Source organism: Vitis vinifera, chromosome 10 (assembly GCF_030704535.1).
Source record: "Vitis vinifera cultivar Pinot Noir 40024 chromosome 10, ASM3070453v1".
Classification (NCBI taxonomy): Eukaryota; Viridiplantae; Streptophyta; class Magnoliopsida; order Vitales; family Vitaceae; genus Vitis; species Vitis vinifera.
The window spans coordinates 4,045,653-4,065,071 of NC_081814.1; the positions used below are offsets into that span (position 1 = coordinate 4,045,653).

Consider the following 19,419-nt stretch of genomic DNA (forward strand, 5'->3'; position numbering starts at 1 on the left):
CTAGGTCTAGAAGCCAAATGTTTAATTAGTGCTAGGTTTAATCTTGAAATCAGACTGTTCTCATCACTTGGCAAAGTAATAATGGAATACATATAAAGATAAAGGATATTACCTCCCACTAACCTACATAACTAACGTTGCATTTGAAGCTAAGGTAAGTATAATCCCATCATTTAACCTTCTCACTTGTTGAATACCCTGTAAGGACTTATAGACAATGGGCTTGGAATTAATCCAACATAAATGGTGGAATCCATTACTAATTACTCAAAAATGAGAAAATGATGTATACTTTCTTTTTTTCTTTAGGTAAACTGGACATTCTTTTTTGAGTGTCTTAAAATGTCAAAAAGGAATCATTTTCCCTTGAGCTTGCTTTCTTATTATTTCTCTTGAACTTTTTTTTTTGGTATTGTTCTTTTTCTTCTTGATAGAAGAACTTGAAGAACATTTGACTTCTATATGAACACCCTATAATCTTCGAGAATCTTTTTAGTCATCCCAAAGGAAAATGACAAAGTCTCTAAGATCATATAAATACTAGTGTTCATAACAATCCTAATAGTAGCTTATCAAAGTTGACCTACTCTTATCACCAAATAACCATTGAAAACTAGAAAGAGAATATCAAAGTCTCTAGTAATAGACATGTGTTGCTATTGCAACACATTATCCAAAGATCCAAGTATTAGACACTTGGTCTTCCGATTCATCTAATACCACCTTGATATACCACTCTTTTCTTTTGCTAGGTTAGTTCATAAGGAATTACTAGCTTTACCTAAACTAACTTCTATGTAATTAATTACTATATCCATAATAAAATTAGTCCAATCGATTAGTTCGGCTTGCCCTATTGTGAGAAGGAGAGTGATTATAGAACCAACATGATATCTATAACAAAGAATATAACCAAGCAGATGACATAATTTAGCATTCATGACAATTGGTGATTAATTTAGCAAAAATGTAGTGCTTTCAAATTACATGTCCTTTTGCAAGGTATCCTAGTATCATAAGAATCAAGCCTATGTGGGGCAAGTCATGACCTTATTACTAGTTAGAGACCCTCTCAAATTGATCTCAATGCCTTAACCATAAAGGTATCAAAGACAAGATCAACATACTTTTTATTTGGCTCATAGATTATGCAAGTGAGACAGTGTGGGGCGATTCTACTACTTTGTATCCAATGTGAAAAGGATAACCATTGTCCTTGAACTATCAATGTCACCAAGTAAAGAACTCCACCGTGGAGGTGGTCACCCCCACTATAGACATATCTAGTCTCGTCCATGTAAAGAGTCCATATCTCTTGCTTCTTAGTTAACCCATCGTGGGGATGATGATGAACCCAAATCAAGGTGGGCATGCCTAAGGCCCTCTCCCATTTAATTTTTTAAGATAAATAAGAGCATTTTAAAATCATTAGTAATTTCCCTAATGAATAAATTATCTATTTTGAAAATTTCCAAAAATATTTATTTTGTAATTAGAAACCTAGTGTAATAGGGAATCACCAACATGAAAAAATTTAAAATTTCCTTGAGAGTAATTTTCAAAAAGAATTTTGATAAAATATCCACTCTCAAAATTTTAAAATCTATTTTAATAAAATTCTCCTTCATACACAATTCCAATTAATAAATATTTTATCTAGGATATGTTTCAAAGAAATTTATTTCCATCAAATTACTTTTGGTAATAATCTTTTAATGATAAATTATCTCTAATGAAAATTTTCAAAATATTTATTTTCCAAATTGAAAACTCGTGTAATAAAGAAATTACCAATTTATGAGATTTTGAATAATCTTGAGAGCATCTTATCCAAGAAAGGAACTTTTGCTTCTCATATTAAAAAATCCTCATAAGTTTTTTTTCCTTATACCTTACACTTTTCCTACTTAATAAATATTTCCACGGAATTTTCATAATAATTTATTCCATTAAATACTACAAAAAATAGAACGTTTTAGTAATTCCTTAATAGATAAAATATTATCTATGAAAGACCCCCAAAAATGTTTATTTCCAAAAAGGAATTAACCAATCCATTTTGGAAAGTATTGTCAAAATATTTATTATCTTCATTAAATTACTAAACCTTTCCAAAGTTATTTTGGCAACCCTTCTTACCATACATTCTCTTTCATGAGATTTTTCAAATCCATTATTTACTTTTAAATTGAGACTTCTAGGCTAAAAGAATTGCTATCTTATTTCTTATCATTGAACTATCCAAAAAGAATGGTTTCCTTCTTTCTGTGCAACTCCTAATGCACACAAGTCATGTACAATGTAAGAGACATGAGTTGAATGTTCAAATCAATGTCAATACACCAAAAGGATAGCAAAGGGATATTTAAGTCTAATTTTGTTACATCATGTCTCACTTTTAGGGGCTCAATCCCAAAAATCTATATAAATTAAAACACAAAAGCAATATTGTTATTTTGAGCTCATTTGCAAAATTTTCAAGATTGCCCTTAGATCTAAATGTTTTTTCATGTACTTTAAAGTTGTTTTCTTCATTCTTATTTAGGCTTAAAAATGAAATCTTATCAAGAAATTGGATGAATATGTGTTTTAATTTAAAACCTTAAGCCCACTTCTTTTAAAGTTGATTTAAAAAAAGTTTTTAAAGGGGTTACACAAGTTCCTAGGAGATTGGAATAAAAAATGGAAAGTTTTTATGCACTTTTGGGTGCAACTAGATGAGGGTAAATCAATTAAGAAACCGACTCAATCGGTTGGGCTCGTTTGATTAAGGATTGGTTAAAGGTGCACAAAATTTCTCTTCCACTAGCTAATATGAAGTCGGTTGAGGTTTTGGCTCACCCAGTTAAGCTTTTTTCAAACCTAAAAAAAATAAAAAAAAATTCAATGATCACTTATAGAGCATTAAATGTATCTACAACTAGTCAACCATTCAAACTGTAGCTCTATCAGTTGAGGCTACTTTTTTCTATTTTAGGTGTCCAAAGTTGTTTTGTATAAATTGAAGAGCCCTACTATATTTATTAAAAAAAGAGCACCTGCATTGTATTGAAAATCACTAACTTTCTCACTTTTAAAGCTTTTCATTTAATTGCATTGAATTTGAACTTGCTTCCTTAGTGCACCACAAAATCCATTCTAGTTTTTCTTGTATTATAAACCAAATTCTTTTTAGGATTAGAAGTATTGAATTCTTTTCTCATTTATTCTATTTTAAGAAAAAAAAAAATTTCAATTGTGTGTAAACTTGAAGAAAGTGTGAAGGTCCATTAGAACCTCGTAATCCAAGAGTAAAAAGGTTGAAGACTTTAGTCTTAAGGTTTGGAGATAGTGAAACCTTTACTCAATTAAGAGTTTGATGAGAATGGATGTAAGTGGATTGTCAAATCATTGTAAAAGAGTTCGTATTTTTTTCTCTCTACTCTTAACTCTTTTACTATTTTACTTAACTTTCCTTGTCTCATTGAACTTTTTAAAACATTTTCGAAAAGTTTTATAACACTAAATTCACCATCACTTCCCATCCCCTCTTTTTAGATAATTTGCTTGATTTAATTAGTCATCTTTCATAACTTGGTATTAAAGCTAGGACTCTTGTTTTTTTATTTAATAATCTAAAAGGATATGAAAAATTCTTACAACTCAACTCATATGGAAAGGTTTTCAATTAATTGACCTCTACTCTTTTCAAGAATTGATTATTCTTATTGGGAAACTAGAATGACAGTTTTTGAAATCATTTGATTACAGTCTTTAGGATGTCATTCAAAATAGTCCCCATATTCAACTAAAGTAGAGAATGGAGTAGTTATTCCTAAACCAAGTCAAGAACGTGACGAGCTTGATGGAAAGAAAGCTCAATAAAATGCAAGAGTTATTTATTATTACATTGTGTAATAAATAAAAATTAGTATAATCTTGTGTGCCAAGGTGAATTTCTTAAGGATATGTGAAGACTACTTGAAACAACTCATGAGGGAACTAATCATGTCAAATGATCTAAAATGAATATTCTTATGCATAGTTTTGAGTTATTTTATATGAAAAATAATGAATCCATTGTAGAGATGATCACTAGGTTCACCGATATCATCAATGCACTTCAAGCATCAGGAAAGATCTATAGAGAAACAAAGAAACTGATGAAGATTCTAAGGTCTTTTCTAAAGAAATGAAATAAAAAATCACTATAATTCAAGAAGTCAAGGATCTCTCAAATTTTCCTTCAAAGGAATTAATTGGATCGTTAATGACTCATGAGATTACAATGAAGAGTCATAAAAAAAAAAAAGAAAAAAAAAAAGAGTAGAAGACAAAAAGGAAAAGAATATTACTCTCAAGGCTTCCACCATTGATGAAGAAACTGGAGAGGAAGAAACTAGTAAAGAAGATGAGGATCTTACACTCATCACAAGGAAGTTCAAAAAGTTCATCAAATTTAATAAGAATAAGGAAAAAAAATTTCAACCAAGGAAAAACTCTCAAAAAAAGAAGTCAACAAATGGAGAAAAATAAAAAAGGGACTTCATATGCTACAAATGCAATAAACATAGACATATCAAGTATGATTGTCTTCTCTACAAAAATAAAGAGAAGAAATGAAAGAAGAAAACTATGGTGCCTATTTGGAGTGATAGTGAAGATGACTCCATGGAAGAAAAAAATGAAAATAAAGTGATCAACATATGCTTCATGACAATTGATGAGCTAGATGAAGTAAATTCTAACTTAAACTACGAGGATTTACAAGATGCTTTTGAGGAACTCTATGAAGACCATGAAAAACTTAGTTCAAAAAATGTCTCTTTAAAAAAAATCCTATGTCTTGAAAAAGAATACAAGGATATGTAAGAAAAGTTTTACAAAAGCTTGAACTCTTTCATTTTCAATATCATACATCATTTTTCTCATCTTTTATACCTATGGTTCTTGCATAAGTACTTGGAGAGGCTATTTTAATCTTTCATAACTAAATGAAAATTTCATATCTTTTATATAGATAAAACAAAAAGATTAACATTGACTTTGAGAGAACACTTGAAAATTATTTCTGGAATTGCCCGAGATCTTACATCTTCATGAGGACTCAAGATTAAGAATCATACATAGAGATCTAAAATCAAGCAATGTTCTATTAGATGTTGATATGATCCAAAAAATTTCAGATTTTGGTATGACTAGATTGTTTGGTGGGAATCAAATTAAAGGTAGCATAAATCGGGTAGTTGGGACATAGTAAGTATCATATATGAGATACCAATAAGGAACACATGATTAAATCTTAATAATTTTTCTTGTTTGTCACTACAGTGGTTATAAGTCACCTGAATATGCCATGGAAGGATTATTTTCAATAAAATACGATGTATATAGTTTCAAACTTTTGTTGCTAAAGATTATTATTGAAAGGTATTATTAATATATGGAAGAGTTGAAATAAAATTTTGAAAGGGAAAAAAAACTTTTGATTTCATTAAATAGGAAATTGATGATGTAAAAGTGTAAAATTTAACATTTTAAAATTTACCATGTACTCAAATCAAGTTGATCATTCATGAATAAAAATATCAAATGTTTTTAATTAATTCAAATTATGGCCAAATAATTTAGAAGACTAGAATTGGAGAGGAACTCTTCAAAAGAGATCTAAATCTTCTTCAAATCTTTGAAGGGGATTTTAACAAATCTTAATTTCCTTAAAGTATTCTTGAATTGTTAAGATTTTCAAAGTTTCAAATTTAAAATCAAATTAAATTTTTAAAAAATATGTCTTTGATATGAGATCAATCTATCCAATCCCTCCCTTGACCTTATTTAATTCAAGTTGAGGCCCAAATTAAGCTAAAGCTCAAGTCATGCCAAGGCCTGAGTCACACCAATTCTAAAGCCGAAGTCAATCTAAGATTCAAATTACATCAAGGTCCACTTCAAGACAAGATCTAAGTGAAGTTACGACGAAAAATTAAATTAAGTCAATGCCCAAATAAAACCCAAACCATTCAAGATCAAGCTTCTTCAAGCCCTTGATTAGCCACTAGAATGGAATTATAAGAGGATACATAAAATAAAGATTGTACCTACATAATTCTTCAAATTAATAAAAATCAAATTTAACCATTTATAACTTTTCTTAAAAAGAGATCTATATATACAAATTTCTAGCATGCACAATGAGACAATCTTTACCTTTTTTTATTTTTAACAAGTCAAAGATCTATACATAAATAGAGTCAAAGAAAAGTTTTTGCCCCATGAATCAAAGCAACTCAAAAGTAGCTTCCTAATAGCAAACCCAAATTACTTCTTCCTCTAATAAAGTTGCAAATTATGAATTAACTTCCCTCCAAAATCCAATTATCTCATTATCTTTGTTGGGGGCAAGGAAGAAATAGATGGTTGAGGAAGTGGTACCGCACCTTAGCTATTTCTATAGAAACATCTCCAAACCATATCCTTTGTCTAGCCAAGATGACAACAAATTTAACATCAAATATATATCTACATCTTCACATGGCCCTCCACATCAGATTCTTAAAATATTAAATAATATTTTTACATCATTCATGGTGGTTAAAGCATTTCTACTGAAATAGGGGGTAAAAAGGTGTGGTTAATTCAATATGTTTTTGGTGGAAATATTGGTTGAATCAACATAGTTAATTTATACTTGAATCAAAACTAAACCAACGTTTTAGTGATGGAAAAACCGAATCAAGACAGGGTTATTTAATGTCAATATGGTTTGGTTTAAATGATTCATTGGATATAAGTTAATTTAAACCTTAAATATAATTTGTTATTAAAAGTGATTAAACTAACTTGGGTTTGAAATTCAAATTATATTTAAAAAATTTAAACCCAACATTTAAATATTTATTTGATCATAGTCTAATAATAATAAATTACTTTAATAAAGTCTACATAATATATAATAATAAATATAAAAAAAACTCATTAAATAATGAATAATTATAAATCACAGGAGATAAAAAGTTTTAGTTTTTATTGACTAGGAAACAAGGAAACTAAATTAAAATCGAACCAATAAAGTCAGTTTTTAAAATTCTCAAACCGAACTCATTTGATCAATTTTTGGTTGGATTGGATTGATTTTACCGGTTTTTTATTTTTCACTCAAACTCCTAGTTATGAGATTGATCAAGTTGAAAGAGCTTGAAAATTACAACTAAGAGCAAGATATCATGATTAATGCATTTTTCTACAAACTTGGACTCTTTGTAGAACCAAAAAATGACACCACACATCCATATCTCAAGATAACCTTGAAATTTGCTCCATGGAAAAAAAAAATCATAAAAAACATTCAAGTATTTTCTAATGAGTTTTTCTCTACAAATAATTAAAAAAACCTCATCTTAGAGATAATAAACAAAACATTAAATGGTAGGTTTCACATGCTTCTTTCACATATGCAAAACCATATATACAAAGAATTGAGTTGATGCATAAATTTTAATATTTTGACGGAAAGGAAACCTAAAGCAACATGTTGCTCACTTTTTAGAAACATGCAACAACAATGGAACAAAGGGTGTCCTTTTAGTCAAGAAATTTATTAGCTCATTAAAAGGATATGCCTTCCATTAGTACACAAATCTTTAATTTTATAGATAATTGGAAACAAATAGAAGGAGAACTTAATCACTTTTATGGTTGGTAATCATACCGTCAGCATGTTTGAACTCATTTTGGTTCAATAATTAGAAACGTTTTACGCTACCTACTACCTGGAAAGAGTAGCCAAAACCCATGGACCTCCTCGAATTCTTATCGATCAACCACTGTTCTTTCTCTGACTGGGAAAAAACATGAAGAATGTTGCCAACCAACACCTGGCCCATTGAGAAGAAATCTAACAAGGATAGACGTTAGGATTGCTAGCTTCAACCAATGGATATGCCAGAAAAAGATTAGGACTTTTACAAATTCAGGCTACTCAACCCAATTTAGGTCTTTGGGAGGTTTAAGTGAGCTTTTCTACCTAGGCCTATCTGGGTTCATTCTCCTAAAATCTAAGACCTCACCCCCCATTCTATGGCCTTGGGTTTCGTATTAATAAACAGATGGATAGTTGAATTTGGATGTATGCTTGTTCCAGAGGAGCATAGAACTTGAGCCTTCTAAACAATACGCTTTTGTCCTGGCATAAATGTTATAAATCATGAAAAGAATAATACTAGTAAAAGCTAATTATGGAAGGGTATTTGAGTCCGTCTAAGGTCATAACAAGATTCTTGGTTCTTTCTGCCTCCTTGTCATCGCGTGAGTCACGTTTTGGTGAGTACCTGATAAGGTTTGCCGATTTGGAGGCCAGCATACTATTGGAAGTCACGCGGGGACCCGCTTCCAAGAACATTCATGGGAATTTCTTGGGAGCTTTCACATTCAAGCTTTGAGGCTCAAAAACAATTCCATTAGGAGGTTGTTTTCACTGAGCGCGACTGTTCATGAGCCTCTTTGCTGCCTTTTCATAAGAAAAAGATTCTCAGATGATATGTTAGCCTCTAGGGTACTGGTGGCTTTGTAAATTAACCGTCATGAAAGCATTATAATGGATCATGGGAAATATGCAGTTTAACAAGTATTTCTGTTTTTAGAGTTATTTATTTAGTAGTTTTATTGAGTTATTATTTCTGTTGTTAAATTAGAATTATTCTCTCTCTTTTTTTTTTTTGGAGTAAATGTAAGTTAGTTTTTATTTTCTTTTATTAAAGGTATTAACTGTCATAATATGACACCCTAGATTTTCTTTCTCTTTGAATCTTTTGGATTTCACATATCTTCTATCTGGATCAATAAAATATGGAAGATTTGAAATAAAATTTTGAAGGAGAAAAAAGGCTTTCAATTTCATTAAATAGGAAATTGATGATGTAGAAGTGTAAAATTTAACATTTTAAAATTTACCATGTACTCAAATCTAGTTAATTATCCATGAATAAAAATATCAAATGTTTATAATTGATTCAAATTGTGACCAAATAATTTAGAAGACAAAAGTTGGAGAGGAACTCTTCAAAAGAGATCTAAATCTTCTTCAAATCTTTGAAGGAGATTTTAACAAATCTTAATTTCTTTAGAGTATTTTTGAATTGTTAAGATCTTCAAAGTTTCAAATTATAAAATCAAATCAAATTTATAAAAAGCCTCTTTATATGAGATCAACCTATCCAAGCCCTCAATTGACCTTATTCAATTCAAGTCGATGCCCAAATTCAAGTCATTCCAAGCCCAAGCCACACCAATTCCAAAGCCAAGTCAATCTAAGATTTAAATCACATCAAGGTACACTTCAAGACAAGATCTAAGTGAAGTTAAGAAGAAAAACTAAATTTAAGTCAATGCCCAAATAAAACTCAAACCATTCAAGATCAAACTTCTTCAAGCCCTTGATTAACCACTAGAATGGAATTATAAGAGGATACATGTATAAAATAAAGATTCTACCTACATAATTCTTCAAATTAATAAAAATCCAATTTAAAAACATATAATTTTTCTTAAAGAGTATTTACAAATTTCTAGCATGCAGAGTCTTTACCTCCCATTTCTTTTTTACAAGTCAAAGATCTATACATAGAATCTAAGAAAAGTACTTTTTGCCCCATGAATCAAAGCAACTCAAAAGTAGCTTCCTACTAGCAATTCCAAAATACTTCTTCCTCTAATCAATTGCAAATCATGAATTAACTTCCGTCCAAAATCCAATTACCTCATTAGCTTTGTTGGCGGCAAAGACGAAATAGATGGTTGAGGAAGTGGTACCGCACCATAGCCATTTCTCTAGAAACATCTCCAAACCATATCCTTTGCCTAGCCAAGATGACAAGAAGTTTAACATCAAATATATATCTACATCTTCACATGGCTCTCCACATCAGATTCTTAAAATATTAAATAATATTTTTTTACGCCATTCATGGTGGTTAAAGCATTTCTATTGAAATAGGGGATAAAAAGGTGTGGTTAATTCAATATGTTTTTTTTTTTTTTTTTTTTGTGGAAATATTGGCCAAATCGACATGGTTAATTTATACTTGAATTAAAATTGAACCAACGTTTTAATGATGAAAAAACCGTATCAAGTCAAGGTTATTTAATGTCAATATGGTTTGATTTAAATGATTCATTGGATATATATATAAGTTAATTTAAACCTTAAATATAATTTGTTTTTAAAAGTAATTAAACTAACTTGGGATTGAAATTCAAATTATATTTAAAATTTTAAACCCAACATTTAAATATTTATTTGATCATAGTCTAATAATAATAAATTACTTTAATAAAGTCTACATAATATATAATAATAAATATAAAAAACTCATTAAATAATGAATAATCATAAATCACAAGAGATAAAAAGTTTTAACCTAGTTTAGTTTAGTTTTTATTGACTAGGAGACAAGGAAACTAAATTAAAATTGAACCAATAAAGTCAGTTTTTAAAATTCTCAAACCAAACTCATTTGATCAATTTTTGGTTGGATTGGATTGATTTTATCGGTTTTTTAGTTCTCACTCAAACTCCTAGTTATGAGATTGACCAAGTTGAAAGAGCTTGAAAATTACAATCAAGAGCAAGATATCATGATTAATGCATTTTTCTACAAACTTGGACTCTTTGTAGAACCAACAAATGACACCACACATCCATATCTCAAGATAACCTTGAAATTTGCTCCATGAAAAAAAAAATCACAAAAAACATTTAAGTATTTTCTAATGAGTTTTTCTCTACAAATAAATTAAAAAACCTCATCCTAGAGATAATAAACAAAACATTAAATGGTAGGTTTCACATGCTTCTTTCCCATATGCAAAACCACATATACAAAGAATTGAGTGGATGCATAAATTTTAATCTTTTGACGGAAAGGGAAACTTAAAGCAACATGTTGCTCACTTTTTAGAAACAGGCAACAACAATGGAACAAAGGGTGTCCTTTTAGTCAAGAAATTTATTAGCTCATTAAAAGGATATGCCTTCCATTAGTACACAAATCTTGAAGTTAATTTTATAGATAATTGGAAACAAATAGAAGGAGAACTCCTTAATCAGTTTTATGGTTAGTAATCATACCGTCAGCATGTTTGAACTCAACCAATACTACATAACAAAAAGTGAACCAATGAATGTCTTGGGAACTCCATTACATCTTGCACTGTATGAAGCCAAAAATGTTTGAACAATTAGCTATACAAATGCATGATATAGAATTCAGCATAAAAAGAATTGCAAGTAAAAACATGTCCATCCAAGAACTTGAACATAACACTATTATGGACAAAAACATCATTGGTGAAGATAGAGCGAGTGCAGTTTGAAAAGCTCATGCGAAAAAAAAAAAAAGGTTTTGCTTTCAAGAAAAAGAACGAATGCAAGATAGTAACAAATTAAAGTTTAGTTCATTTGAATAAGTCATTCTGCAATGTGATCTCATATTCATTATTCTACCTAGCGCTCCTAATAATTAATATCCTTCAATAACTCAACTTAGAAATATTTGGTTCTTCAATAAATAATTTCATCATGATGTTGAGGTAATTCACTAATGAGTATGATGTGATACATTGCGGACATTAAAAAAGAATGTAGGTAATTCACTAATGATATATTATATTATATATATAATATATACATGACATACAAAGCTCAATCACTAAGTATTAGGTTATAGCATAACTGAGAGTGTGGTTGAATACTGGGATGATTTTGCGCCAAAGAAAAATCCAGTATTCACATTTACATTGAGCTACTTTTTTGTTATTAGTTGCACTATGAGACATGAGTGTCATGTTGCTCTAAGGAGCTTGAGTTCACAGAAGGACTTGGCAGTTGGCTGCTGTCCATTTCCGTGAGGGGTCCTCTCTTCCTTGGTTCAATTGGGATCCACATCACCCATCCCGTACATTCATCAATATTTCTACGGCGATAATACCAGTTCATTTAAGATATTATGGGAGGAAAAAAGAAGGTCCACTTAAAATTATTACTGAATTGTTTATATAAGCGCTATTGAAATATCTGCTTCCCCGGCTCCAAATCCAGATAATTATTAGAAATTGTCATGAAATTTTTTCGAATCTTAAGGACTACTGTCGGTTGGTTTTAGACTTAGGTGACCTACCAAGAATGAAACCAGCGGCAGCTAGGAGAGAGTACAGTTGTATATGCTCCAAAGAAAGGAATCCAAGGTAGCTAGATACCCCCTGGATAAGGTCTTTTGAAATCCTCTCATTAAATACACTGTGATGGACAAAAATGAACTAGTGGATTTCCAACCCCACAAACACGCCCACTTCTTTCTTTTGATTGTGGATTACATTGGTGTAATCATGTAAAGACTTAAAAAAAATAAAAATTTTGAGAACTTTGATACATGTTTACACGGAAACATGCACTCAAATAGTAACACCGTGATTTCATTCAATACTATTCCTTAACCCACCTCTTTCTTACCATCAACCAATTACATCAAATATTTTTTATTAATTTTGACATGACAAGTCACGTCCTTATCATGTTTGTCATTTGTTTTTTTGGAACTTTCACATGTGGTAGAACACACACAAACCATGTCACATAATAGTTTTTTAAGAAAAAACTTTAACAAGTCAAATGAACTAATAATTTTTCCTCATGAAATATTTTAATTTCATTTTTTCAGTACTATTTATAGAAACTTTAAACTAATAATAATAATATAATTCATAATTAATTAGAGGAATTAATATAAAAATAAATATATAATAAACAAATTTAAAGATTTGGGATATAAGATTTTATATATTTGTGTTAAATAAAATATTTGTTTATTTATTTTTAAAATTTTATCATATATAGATTAAATAAAAATATTTTTATTATATTTTTTATTATTTATATTTTATTCAAATTGTGTAATGATGCGCATGGTACCCCTAGGTTACATGCTTCCACTAAAATGGAAAGAATGTGTGTTGAAAGAAGGGTATCATTTCTCTATTAAGAAAATAACACTAATGTATGCTAAAAGTACTATTAAGGTAGGAAAAATGTTGTACACTTTTGGTTTAGAATGAGATATATTGAAAGGTACCACAAAAAGTAACATTGATATGTATTAAAAATAATATTGATGTGTTAAAAGTGCCACTAAGATGGAAAAAATGTGTCACACATTTGATTTACGGTAAGACATGTTACCACATATTATATATTTCGCATCTTATGCAATGGTGAAATAACATGAAATGAATGAAGTTTTTACATGTTAACATTCATTGACACAACCCATGAAAGAAAACAGTATCACTACTTTATAATAAAAAATTATCACTTTAGGGTATGCTATTTTTGCTAGCACACTTAAAAGGTATCCAACTTCAATATGCAAAAATTTTAGTTCCTAATAAAATTAAAAGAAAATTAATGTAAATTTTTAAAGACAATATTTTTGTGAAAATTTTATTTTATATTTATCTTATATAAATAAAAAAAATTAAAAATTTTAATCAAGTAAAAGGTTAAAAGCATGGTCAAATTTTTATTTTATATTAATAAGAAAATTTAACATTTTTAAAAGAAAATATGTAACTAACATGAAAAAATGGTCAAAGGTGGAGAAGGTGAGTGAAAAAAAATAAAAATAAAAAGAATGACAAGAAAATGTATAGTTAACATTTTAAAAATATCAAAGATGAAGAAGGTGAGTCCTACCGAGAATGAGGAAAAAAAAAGAAGAAGTTACAAGTACAATAATTACACTTGTGAACATGATGAGTACTTGTTGTATCAAAATAAAAAATAAAAAATAAAAAGTAAAAATAATGTGGATAATTGTTGGTCGTGATAGCAGAAATGATAGCATTGTCATTGGAATCACTAGAATTATTTTTGAAAAAAAAAAAAAGTTAACAACTACAATAATTACACTTGCGAACATGATGAATACTTGTTGTATCAAAATATAAAGAAAAAGTAAAAATAATGTGGATAATTGTTACTTGTGATAGCAAAAAGGATAGTCTTGTCATTAAAATCACTAGAATTATTATTGAAAAAAAAAAGTTAATAAGTACAATAATTACACTTAAGAACAAGATGAGCATGTGTTATATCAAAATAAAAAGAAGAAGTAAAAATACTGCGGATAATTGTTAGTTTAAATTATAAGAGACAACATGCATCGATAAGAAATCTTAACAATAATCAAAGTTTGATTAATCACTTATATTTTATTTAAAATTTTAATGATATTATGGATAAATTTTTAGTAAAAAATAATTAATTTTCAATTAATTTATATTTAATTATTTGAAAATATATATTAAAATTTATTAGAAAAATTATTGAATTCTTTGAAAAAGTTTTAGGATTATCTTTGCTAAAAAGTTTCTAAAATTATTAAAAATTATATTTGAAGTAATTTATTCCTATTATTTTCTTAAAAGTTACATACTTTGGATGTTTTCGTAATTCTTTTTTATAATATTTAAATTTATTTGATATTTTGAATTTTTTTAATTTGATAATTCGTATCTATTTTATTGAATGATAACTTGGGCATCATTAAGTGCTTCTAAAATTTGACAATGACTATTATCTTGGTGTACATTATTTGACAATATTTTTATTTAAAATATTTTTAATAAAAGGGCTTTCTTTTGAAGTATTTTTCTTTTGGAAGAACCACCAATTAAATATCTCCTTGGCAAGCATTAAAGTGATTTTATAATTCTTTTTTAAAATTGATTTTTAAATTTTGCTATTTCTCTTTCAAAGCTCTTTAAAAATACTGTAAATTGCATTCTTAATATGAAAAATTTCTATTTGTCATGAGAAAAGCTTCCCTGGTGTAAAAAGCAACAAGCAAGACTCCAAGGCTCCTTGTCTATAAATTCAGTCCATTGTTATAGCAAAACTACAAGCCTCACTACTTGATTCATCCTCAATCTGGTTGCGTGCCCTCTTCTCTTTAATTTAATAATTTATTATTACTCCTAATGGCCTGTTCTTGTGGCTTTTATGCTTGGTCCATTCCTGCAGTTGGCCCAAACAAATTCAGAGAAATAGGCAAGACTAACTTCACCAGAATTGTGCCTATGCCTAATACGCACAAATGGAGTATTGCCCACGATCACACCTTGGTTTCTATCCCCTTAAAGAAAGATAACCATTCACCTGAACTTGGCAGTTTTACTGTTAAGATTGCCTTACTACTTTCCATTATTTTATAGTTCTTATTATGCCATGCATTTTCTAACTTTCTAATTTCCTAACTTTACAGGATGAGTTCTACAATGAACATGCACAAAAGTTAAAGGAAGTTAAGCATGTATTCAGCAAACTAGGAGAAGATGCAATGGAAAGCATGATGATGATTGATGCCATACAACGCCTAGGCATTGATCATCACTTCGAAGAGGAGATTGAAGCAGTTCTGCAGAAGCAGTATATGAAATCTAGCATTCATGGTGATTGTGATGAGGATCTTTATGAGGTGGCACTCCGCTTTCGCCTATTGAGACAAGAAGGTTACACTGTGCCCGCAGGTGGTTTCTTTTTCTTTTTATTTCTTTTTTCTTTTTTAATTAACCTTACCGACATTTATCAAGAGTCGTTTGTTTCTGAAAGTGAATTTACTGGTTAATGTGCATGGATAGATGTGTTGAATAACTTCAAGAACAAGGAGGGGAAGTTTAAACAAAACCTACGCGAAGACATCAGAGAATTGATGGGTTTGTATGAAGCTTCTCAGCTAAGTATAGGAGAAGATATACTTGAGGAAGCCGGAAATTTCAGCAGTCTACTCCTTAATGCATGTTTGCAACATCTTGATCGTCATCAAGCTGCAGTTGTTAAGAATACATTGGAGCATCCCCATCACAAGAGCTGGGCACGGTTCATGACCAAAAACTTCCTTACTGATTTCCAGGGCACAAATGGATGGATAAATGCATTGCAAGAATTAGCAAAAATAGATTTCAATATGGTTAAATCCGTGCATCAAAAGGAGATGCTTCAAATTTCCAAGTCTGTTTGAAAAATTGCATTGTGATTATATTTACTTTCTTGTTATATATTCTTAAGACACTTTGATCTCTAACTAATATTTGCCATATTAATTATTAGATGGTGGAAGGGCCTAGGTTTGACCGAGGAGTTGAAGTTTGCAAGAGACCAACCACTGAAATGGTACATGTGGCCAATGGCAATCATCCCAGATCCAAGGTTGTCAGAGCAAAGGATTGAGCTCACAAAACCTATCTCTCTAATCTACATAATAGATGACATTTTTGATGTTGGTGGAACCCTTGATGAACTCACTCTGTTCACAGAAGCTGTTAATAGGTAGAAATGGACTATGGAATTAATTCATTGATTCGCTAATGGGCGTGTATGTGTGTGTATATACATATACACATGGTTCCACTAATTTGTGTCATTAATTATTGTATATAGATGGGATTTGTCTGCTTTCAAAGAGCTTCCAGAGTACATGAAGATGTGTTTCAAGACTCTTGATGACATCACGAATGAGATCAGTACCAAGGTCCACAAGGAGCATAAGTGGAACCCAGTAGGCTCTCTACGGAAGGCGGTAATATTCAAAACATTTTTGTATGGGTTTCAGTGGGATTACAAATGTAGCACGCTTAACAGATCCCCCATTGCTGCAGTGGGCGAGTTTATGCAACGCATTTCTAGTAGAGGCAAAATGGTTTGCTTCTGGGCATGTGCCAAAGGCTGAGGAGTACTTGAAGAATGGGGCCGTTAGTTCAGGGGTACATGTGGTGCTAGTTCACTTGTTTTTTCTATTGGGTCATGGCATAACCAAGGAAAATGTAGATCTTGTGGATGACTTTCCAGGCATTATATCTTCTACAGCAACAATTCTTCGTCTTTGGGATGACCTCGGAAGCGCCAAGGTAAATGCCAACCACATGCAGGTTGTTAATTAATCTGTCTACAATTTTTCATGTTTGGTTTATAAAAAGTTATTTTGAGGTGGCCTTAAAAGTTAAATGTAGTGTTGGCCTAATTGATGTTTTGAAGTGGTATGTCATAATGTTTGGTTCAGAGAACCACCCTAAGTTGAATAAATTGACAGGATGAGAATCAAGACGGGCATGATGGGTCCTATGTAGAGTGCTACTTGAAGGAACACCGAGGCTCTTCAGTTGAAAATGCAAGACAAATCGTAGCCCATATGATTTCAGATATGTGGAAGCGCCTCAACAAGGAATGCCTCTCTCCAAATCCATTTTCAACTTCTTTTACAAAAGGCTCCCTCAATATTGCAAGAATGGTCCCTTTGATGTATAGTTATGATGACCAACAGTGCCTTCCTGGCCTTGAGGAGCATATGAAGTCCTTGCTCCTTGAGAATCTACCATACAGAAACACTCAAAAAATAAATGAGTGAAATTTTTGCCTCAGCCTATTGGAGATACGCTTTGATGTAGTGAAATTTACACTCTTCCTACAAGAACAGCATCCTCTTTTGCATCCCATTGGAGATACTCATGGCCTCAGTGCAATCTTATTGAATAAATTTACCTGCAAGTCATTTCCGTTTCCACTGCCTAAGCAAGTTCTTTAGACAAGAAAATCCTTTGGTTTGGATTCCTTTTGCAAAATGATTCCAAACTACTGCATGCATCTGGTCCACTTGGATGTACACGTGCTATTCAACGTTTTCTTTTCCGTCACGAAATCATAATTGCAGCCATGTGATAAAAACTTGAAATGCTCCCCAAAATCACGAAAACATGTAATTTTGAAGTACTTCGACGTGGCCCTTTCTAGCCCAAGTTTGAGTCATCCCTTATTGCATGACATGTTCATATAGTGCTAAGCAATCAGAACCAATTGGGGTTAAGGAGTTGATCTTGAGTGGGAGAAAAGTTCTACTAGTCATTAAGGAATGTAGGATTTTTCAAGAGCGAGAATATAGAAGAAATAGTAGCATATAAGACAATAGGATTACAATGTTGCACCTAAGACCTCCCACCAAACAAAACTTTGATATGATATTAAAACTATCAAATCTTTGTAAAAGATTAAACTTATAGGATTTAAAGCCACATTGTATATCATGTACTCTAACAAAGTGAAGCCATATTATTCTGTGTCGAACTGTCCACGTCTAGGGGACAAAGGACTTTTCTTAGGCATTTGATCTAAAGCAGGCTCATATGATCATGCCAAATGACAAGCTTAGTAGGGTTCTGGAAATACACATATAAAAAGGAATTTGAATCCTTGCATGATGAACTCGAATTCAAGCGTATGCCCCTTGATCAAATGATGAGTTAATAAAAATAAATTCACTATGCATGTGAAAACTGGTTTGTTTAGTTTCTTTAGATCCAACATCAGCCTCAATTCCAAGCCACACATGTGTAATACTTTGGAAAAAATTTAATCTCTCAGTAGCTGAAATGATAGAATAAATGTATAAAATTTAAGCATGATCAATCATTCAGTGAAATATATATTTTGGTTCTACATCTTGCACAGATCTTTCAGAAAATCTTTATATTTGTTTCACCCTCCCAGAAACAACCTAAAGCAAATTATTTAGTGGCTTCAAGTTGTTATCTAGTCTATTCGTCCTCAAAATAATCAACCAAAAGCGTGGATTAATCCAGCTAATGTGGGAACACATGCAGCAGAGTTTTCAAACCAAAGAAAACTCCTTCTCATGGGTCATGGTTGTCAGTCACAAAGGAATATAAATCCTGTATAGTCTCTGCAAGTCTATGTCAAGAAACATGGGGGTCCATGAATAGAGAAGCTATCAGTGTAGGGGCTAATAGCGGCCCATGTGAATTTTCATTTCTGATGGCGATGATCGATGTTGGAATTGCTTGAGATAGTGACAGGGAATTGTGTGGCACATATGATCTATCGACGGAGACCCAATTAATTCATGATAATAAAAATCATTCTAAGATTCATTCACATGTTCTCTCAACCAAAATTAATGTTGGTGTATCGCAAATTAAGTTGCATTTCTTTTTGACTTAATATTAGACTTTTGTACCTCTGTGCTAATGATTCTGTTTACGCTAACACTAGTCATGAATATTGGTAAAAAAACTAATCACTTGATTGTTTTCAATTAGATTCTAGCTATAATATCAAAGTGTATTCTTTAATACCTATCAAAAAAAATATTATTACTTAAGTGGTATTGCATGCACATTTTCAAATTAGATCTTATTAATTCCACATATTGATTAGTCCGAATTCCTTATTCCGTACGTATCTACAACTAATATACCATAACATTTTCCTTTCAATTAAAAGCATTAAAAAGAAGAGGGGCCGGAGTTGGAATATCAAACAAGATATCATTGGACATATTTCAAAACTTGTGCACCTTCTTATTGGGATGAGGTTTAAGT

At 30.8% G+C, this 19,419-nt stretch overlaps 1 protein-coding gene across 1 annotated transcript; it reads left to right on the forward strand.

The window, feature by feature from the left end:
- Positions 1-15,009: 15,009 nt before the first annotated feature.
- Positions 15,010-17,432, forward strand: LOC100852527 ((3S,6E)-nerolidol synthase 1, chloroplastic-like). Its single transcript, NM_001280999.1, is given in 7 exon segments — positions 15,010-15,207; positions 15,294-15,558; positions 15,670-16,039; positions 16,139-16,357; positions 16,469-16,607; positions 16,687-16,935; positions 17,118-17,432. Coding segments are annotated over 7 exon segments (1,755 nt in total).
- Positions 17,433-19,419: the final 1,987 nt, after the last annotated feature.